Source organism: Rhinichthys klamathensis, unplaced genomic scaffold, assembly GCF_029890125.1.
Source record: "Rhinichthys klamathensis goyatoka isolate OS25496 unplaced genomic scaffold, OSU_Roscu_1.1 h1tg000194l_1, whole genome shotgun sequence".
Taxonomy (NCBI): domain Eukaryota; kingdom Metazoa; phylum Chordata; class Actinopteri; order Cypriniformes; family Leuciscidae; genus Rhinichthys; species Rhinichthys klamathensis.
Window position 1 is genome coordinate 1,790,585 of NW_026606720.1, and position 7,347 is coordinate 1,797,931.

Sequence of the window (7,347 nt, forward strand, 5' to 3'; positions counted from 1 at the left end):
ATGTACTCTGAGCAGTGTTGATTTAACACTGGGGATTTGGCTGTGTAACAGGTGATTCACGACGTTTAAGCTGGTCCCCTGACAACACCGGCAGATCAAGAGTTGACAGAAAAGATGTTATGTCCCCTGTCCCCCTTCGACTCTGAAGTACACAGTTGTACATAAAAGTCTCTAAAAGCTGCATTAATCTCATTGGGATCAGTCAGGACAGACCCATTGTCCCTCCTAATAGCAGGAATAGTATTCATTGCTTCTTTTTGTTTAATGTACCTGGCAAGTAGTCTACTAGCCTTGTCACCCTCCTCAAAGTATTTCTGCCTTGCCCGAAAGAGAGAGAATTATGCCCTCTGGGTCATAATTGAATTAAAATCATATTTTAGTCTAGTCAACCTGGTAAGATTTTCAGAGGACAAATTTTTTTTAAAAAAGTTTGATTCTGCAGTTATGATCTGTTTTTCAAGCTCCTGGAGCTTAGTATTGTTTTCCTTCTTCCTGGATGACGAGTGTTGAATTATGTGGCCTCTCAAAAAGGCTTTCAAAGCCTCCCTTGCTACCTCTGCTGATGGAGCCGTTGGGAGATTGGTCTCTATATTGAGGTTGATTTGTCATCTAAGTGATTCCTTAAAGGTCTCATCTAATAGAAGGCTAGAGTTTAATCTCCATCTAGTTTACCTAGCTGGCTTATTAAAGCACAGAATATGGAGAAAAATTGGACTATGGTCTGAAATAATTATATTACCAATGTCACTCGCTCCCATAGCTGATACCAGCGAATGAGACACCAAAAAAAACAAAAAAAATCTATTCTGGAAAACGAGAAGAGAAGAATGTAAAATCTCTCGATGATGGGCTTTGTAGCCGGCAAATGTCTACTAGACCAGATGCTTTGGACATATCTTTGAGCACTGCGTGTGCCCTAGTGGTGCGGGCTGATGGAGAGCTACGGTCTCCAATAGGGTCCATTACCTCATTAAAATCACCACCCATGATTATTGGATAGTCTCCCAAATCATTCAGTTTCTTCTCAAGTAGCCCAAAAAATTCCAGATCGTCTCTATTTGGAGCGTACACATTCCCTGGATCTCACAAAGCATCAAAAGCATTCTCCCTTCCTCATCTGCACTCTCTTTTAAGCATTTAAATTGTAGCCGCTTGTTAACTAGCGTAGCCACTCCCCTGCTCTTGCTACTGCCACAGGCAGCCGCCACAAAGCCCACCCAATCACCCCAAAGCTTTTGAGATTGTGGTAATAAGTGGGTCTCCTGTATAAATACTACATCACATTTTTAAAATCTAATGAAAGTTAATACCTTCCTCCTCCTCACTATGTTGTGGAGGCCTCTGACGTTCCAGCTCATAAGCTTCAACCCTTTTGTACTACTAGCTGAAATAATGTAAAATGAGTGTTATACAAGTTTTGCTGTACCTTCCAAAATTACTCATTTATGAGTAACTTCACTAAATAATAAGAGACAAAAAACTCATTAAATTTAAACATACATATAACAAAAGCAACAAAAATGCATCTGAGAAGCCAGACACAAACACTAATCTCAGTTTGGTCCATGACTCTCTAACTTAAAGCCGCTATGACCTGTGTCCAGCCCGGAATCAGGCATTGGTGACCACCCAACCTCCTACCTGCCCAACACGAGCGTAACCATTAACATTATAATAACAAAGAGGAAGATATTTCAAACTTAGAAAATGAGTTACACATTAAACAGAAGTCTGCATAAAGAAAATAACCGATTGTGTGATCCATGATGGCCATATGCATAAACCAGAATAATGGGCGAACATATTAAGGACAAGGCCTGGGCTGCCTCACCAATAAAATCTCACTTTACACCATGAAAATTAAAATAAGCAGCGGTGTTGCCTTGCACAATATAGCGATTTTACTAACCTCCAGGTGAGTCCTCTCTTGATTGAAACGAGGAAAGAAAAAAAAAAAATAGAGAAGATACCCTGGACTGATCTACAGAAACAACCTCTGAATACCCCAACAGGGACAAGGATCCAACGACCCACCACTTGTCCATATAGTCCGTAAAGGATCGGTGATATTCTTCGTATGACCAGATAAACTTGTCCGTTTGTCAGGAAAAAAAAACTAAAAAACTAAAAGAGTGCACCTGTGTTAATGCGCGTCCGAGCGAGTGATAGACCCACTGAAAGGCTCAGCCCTCTCATGAGGAGAAACAAACCAAAACCTCCTTAATTTAACCTCCTGACATAAAAAAAAAAGGATCAGACGACCCGCCATCAGTCCATATAGCCTGTAAACCTCCAGTAATAATATTGGCTTATGCTCAGACAAAAAAAGAAGAAGAAAGGTCTGTATGACAGTCAAAAACGGAACAATTTGTGCATTCATCTTTACCCTCACACCCAAATGGCTTCTTTTATGAATAGAACAATATTTAAACATAAGTCCTATATAATCAAAGCATTAGACACTGAATAAGATCAGAGAATCAGGCAATTACATGATTACACGTTTTCATCATTAATAAACAGCCAATATCACCTGATCTCAATTTCTCTTGGCTTTTTTTGCTACAACAAATGTTCTTTATAAACACACAATTACAACAGCCAGAAAAAATCTATTATTTAACAGTCAAGGGTCAAGAGCCCAACTAAAGCAAACACTGACCACCATCATGGTGACTTAAAATACAACTATTGAAATACAACTAAAATGGAAATTACATAAAGTAAATCTGATTAGTAATAAGAGAAGCTGGTAATGCTGTTGGAGTTGTGTAATCCTCCCCTGCTGAGATCTTCAGAGATTTAATGTCTTCTTTACTCTTCAGTTGATTTCATCTGTGGCTGAAGTCAGTTGAAGGTCTTGTGTTTCTATTTCCTTCAGTGATTCTGCATGTTAGAATGGCTAATCTCATTAAGTAATTGTTGATTACCTAATAAGGAACTATCTCCTAAATTTGATATTACTTACTGATTATTTAAGCTTGTTTCTATGTTAGTTAATAGTAGTAGCTGAAGTGTTAATGTCGTTGTACTCATTAGTTCTGCATAACTTCCTGCATAGTTAGGCTACTCTATTAATGACGGACCATTATTCTGAAGTGTTACAGTTTTATTGAAACACAGCTGGTAACTTCATAGACTCTAATAAGCAAAGAACGAGTTTGTCACGTTAGGTTATGTTGATGCACTGGGAGGAGGAATCTGTTTGTGTACAGAGATATATCAGTGGAGGAAGTTCCTGCAGTGCTGAGCAAGTGTCCACCCACGAGACAAACTGAGTGATTCTCTTAGTTCCTGTCTCATAGTCAACGCCTCCTTCCTCTCAAATATCCTGTGAGGCTCTTCTCCCCAACAAGCTTCTCATTCTCTGTCATGATTCGAGGTGACTCAACTCTTCAAGTAAGTTTCTTTTATTATGCTAAAAGTTATAATTAATTTACAAAGTTATTTTGAGTCTTTTACTATTCAGAAATGTCTGAATGCAAATGGCATTCAGGCGGACGACATTCAAAATTCAAAGTCATTCTGATTAAAATCTAAAATGAAAATTTGGTCATGCTTTATGTTGTTCCAAACCCATATGACTTTAGTTTTGTTCTTTCTTTCTGTGGAACACAAAAGGAGAAGTTAGACAACAATGTTTAGTGACTGACAGCATCAGTCACCATTCACTTCTAATGCATCTTTTTCTCATTCAATAAAAATGAATGGTCTCTTGTTGTTCTGTATAGCATCTCCTTTGGTGTCAAGTCAAGTAACCTTTTATTTCTATGCTTTATATAATACAGACCAGTTCAAAGCAGCTATAACATGCAAATGATTAAATGATGCAAACAGTTCATTTCAGCTGTACAGCAGCTATAAGTGCTTTGGTTAGTTCCATTAAAGATAATCAATTATTAAAATAGTTTATTGCAGTTCTGCAGAAAAACACTGATATCATCATCTAGCTCAGTTCAGTTCTCATTCAATCGTGTCAGTGCTATCAAAACAATAATATTTCAGAATATTAAGAGTTATAGAGGTTTGGAACAGCCTGGGGATGAGTAAATGATGACACATTTTTCATTTTTGGGTGAAATATCTCTTTAAGTAAAACACAAATATGATAAGACTATAGTTTATATTTCAAAAAAAATGTTTTGATCTTATTTATTGATCAACTATAATGACAAAAAATTACAAGAGGGATTTTTTTAGTGTTTGCACTTGTGAAAAAATAGGTTACTTTAAATATTAAAACTTGCAGATTATGTGTATGTATATATAGTCAACATTTGAAGTGGTTTAAACCCTTTCATCAAAGTTATACATGAATTGTCTTTGATGAACTTGTTTGATCCACTTCAAATGTTGACTACTGTATATATTGACTATTAAATTAAATAAAAAGCAAGAAAGTGACTGTGTTTCTTAGCACACTTTTAAAAATTGCATTTTGTAATCATTTTACACTTACAAAGTTTTACTTAAAGTACAATTCAAATATATTTGTTTTAATAATCTTTTGTTTTGCCTTAAAAAGTACTTATTTTGAGGTGTTGATGTACTTGATCATACTTTGATAAAGTACATAAATATATTTCAATATTTCAATACATGACTTTAAACTTCAAGACATGAAATTTCAACAGAAATGACATTAAAGCATATTTTAGTTTACCATAAATGCTTGTCAGAACATTCAGCAATAAACCATATTTCAAAGACAGTATTATAAAATTACATATGAAGATGTACTAAAGTCCTACTTAAAAACTGTTTAATTGCAATTAACATGCAGTTGTGTCCGATTACATTCAGTTCACACTTGAGTATATTATTTTATTTTTTTAAGTATATTTCCATAATAAGTTCTATTTCGAAAGTATGCTTAAGTGCCCTTCTTTTCACAAGGGTGTTCTTGTCCTGCGGGTGGACAAAGTGCGATTATTTTAAAATCTTTTTTCAAAGAGAATCTAAAGTAGAGGTTAAAACACAAAAAGGGCACAGGATTAGACAAAAATACATATGTGGCACTTTTTTCTTTCTTTCTGGATATCAGCAAATAGCCCTATAGAAGAAGTTTAAAACATTGCCATTGTCATCAAAGCACGCACTAAAAAAAGTTGTTTCATTTTCCGTTTTAGAAATGGTCTACATCAACAACACACAGACGGAACAGAACAACACCATGGATGTCAACAGTGTGTTCACAAAGCAGGTTCTGCCTGTGTTTTACTCCATCATCTGCGTTTGTGCCTTCATTCTCAACGGACTTGCGGCTTGGATCTTCTTCAGGCTTCCCAGCTCCTCTGCTTTAGTTGTTTACCTAAAAAACATGGTGGTGGCAGACATTCTGATGCTGTTCACCTACCCGTGGCGTGTGGCCGGTGACCTCGGTTGGGGTGGCTTGCAGTTGAAGATGATAGTTTGCCGCTACACAGCTGTGCTTTTCTACCTCAGCATGTACACAGGAATAACCTTTATGAGCCTCATCAGCTTGGAGCGCTACTTCAAAATCATCCGCAGCACCTCCGGTGTGTCTTCCTTTCTGCAGCGCGTTTCGGTAGCGAGAGGTCTCGCGCTGCTAACTTGGGCCGTCATGATGTTCTCCGCTCTGCCGAACACCATATTAACCAACCAGCCCATAGAGCCCGGCCCAGCCCCTAAAAAATTTTCCTGCATGGACCTGAAAAGTGTGCTGGGTCGGCGCTGGCACGACTTTTCAGCCCACTTCGTCGTTGGAGTCTTCTGGGTGGCGTTCATGCTGATGGTGTTTTGCTACACCTCCATCGCCTGTCACGTGTACCGCTCTTACAAACGGGTGCAAAGGAACAGCAGTGAGGCGAGACGACGGTCAAATCGAAGCATCTTCAGCTTGCTGGCCGTGTTCGTCTTCTGTTTTGTGCCCTACCACTTTTGTCGCGTTCCCTACACGCTTACCCAAAGGCTCGAGGCTGGTTTTAGCTCGTACGAACGCTACATTCTCTTCCAGATGAAAGAAACTACGCTCTTTCTATCCGCCCTTAACGTCTGTCTGGATCCCGTCATTTACTTCTTAATGTGCAGGACATTCAGAGAGTCACTTTTGAAGATGTTGTCTCCTGTAAACCGAGACAACAGGAGGCCTTCAATGGGCACTGGGCTGAGTATCACTAATCTGTAAGAGGAAAAGCAACGAAGGAAATGGAAAATGCCATTTTCAAGATGAAAAAGCAGATTTTACATTTTAAAAACACGTATCTTGCTGTGGTTTCCGTGCATTAAGAAAAAAGCAGAATGAAAGAAGGTCACACCGAAGTGGTGTTTTCCAGAAAACCAGAATCCAACCACAGCTCTCAAAATCATACTGAAATAAGCCAATCCTTAAAGGCAAGGCATAAATAAAAACTGCCATCATTTACTCACCCTCATGTCTTTTGAAATCTGATTTTAAAATAAATGTTTCAAATTGATGTTATAGAAGAGCCATTTCAGGAACCCTTGAAGAACCTTTCAGTCAACAGTTCTTATATAAGAACCTTTTTTTTTTTTTTCTTAGTGTGAACTGTGAAGAACATTTTAATAATCTGAAGAACCTTTTTCCACTTTAACGAACCTTTTGTGTAATGGAAAGTTTCCATGGGTGTCAAAGGTTTTTCATGGAACCGTAGATGCCAATAAAAAACTTTATTTTTAAGTGTGTACTTCTGTGAAGTATAAATGGCGAAATTGTGAAGAATATTCCAGACAATCTTTTCTGTACAATCAAAGTGAATTGTAATGATTGAAATGATCTAAGCACATGGTCTAAAGCGCAAGTGCACTTAGGGCGTGTCCGAATACACTTTTGCCAGTTTAGCGATGGGAAAAATGGTCTAAAAGGGTTGTACATATTCTCTTAATGAGTAATGGGTGTGTTTTGGGCTTTACGTGCAATAAACCAATCAGAGTCTGAACCGATGGAATTTGCAAGTGGAAAGACTGAACGCGTCTCCAGAGAGGAAACGGATCTGCTTGTGCGCCAGGTTAAAGCTCGACCAAGCCGACCATCTACGGGACAAGCCGGATTCCACCATATCTTTATATATACACAATAATAATCGTTTACATTGTAATCCTTTTATTTGTAATATTTGGCATGTTTGTGTGCTGCTGCGTGTAATAAGCAGAGTGTACGCACATTTTTCTTTTATGTAGATAATAAGAAAATAGAAAGTCTACAATGTAGAAATGACGTAGGGAGACCGGGGAGTGTTGTATCACAGAGTCAGTTGTAAGTGTCAGTTTAACAAGACAGAAAATAGCTATGGTGATGTCATCTATATAATATGTAGATTTTATGATCAAAACAGATTTTCAGACAGGAAACTACATTTTTTGATC

The 7,347-nt window shown here is 37.8% G+C and overlaps 1 protein-coding gene across 1 annotated transcript; it reads left to right on the plus strand.

Annotated features, from left to right (window-relative positions):
- Positions 1-3,237: 3,237 nt before the first annotated feature.
- Positions 3,238-6,342, plus strand: LOC130095987 (P2Y purinoceptor 14). Its single transcript, XM_056262601.1, has 2 exons — positions 3,238-3,399; positions 5,130-6,342. The coding sequence occupies exon 2, from the start codon at positions 5,132-5,134 to the stop codon at positions 6,146-6,148; it is 1,017 nt and encodes a 338-aa protein (XP_056118576.1). The 5' UTR covers positions 3,238-3,399; positions 5,130-5,131; the 3' UTR covers positions 6,149-6,342.
- Positions 6,343-7,347: the final 1,005 nt, after the last annotated feature.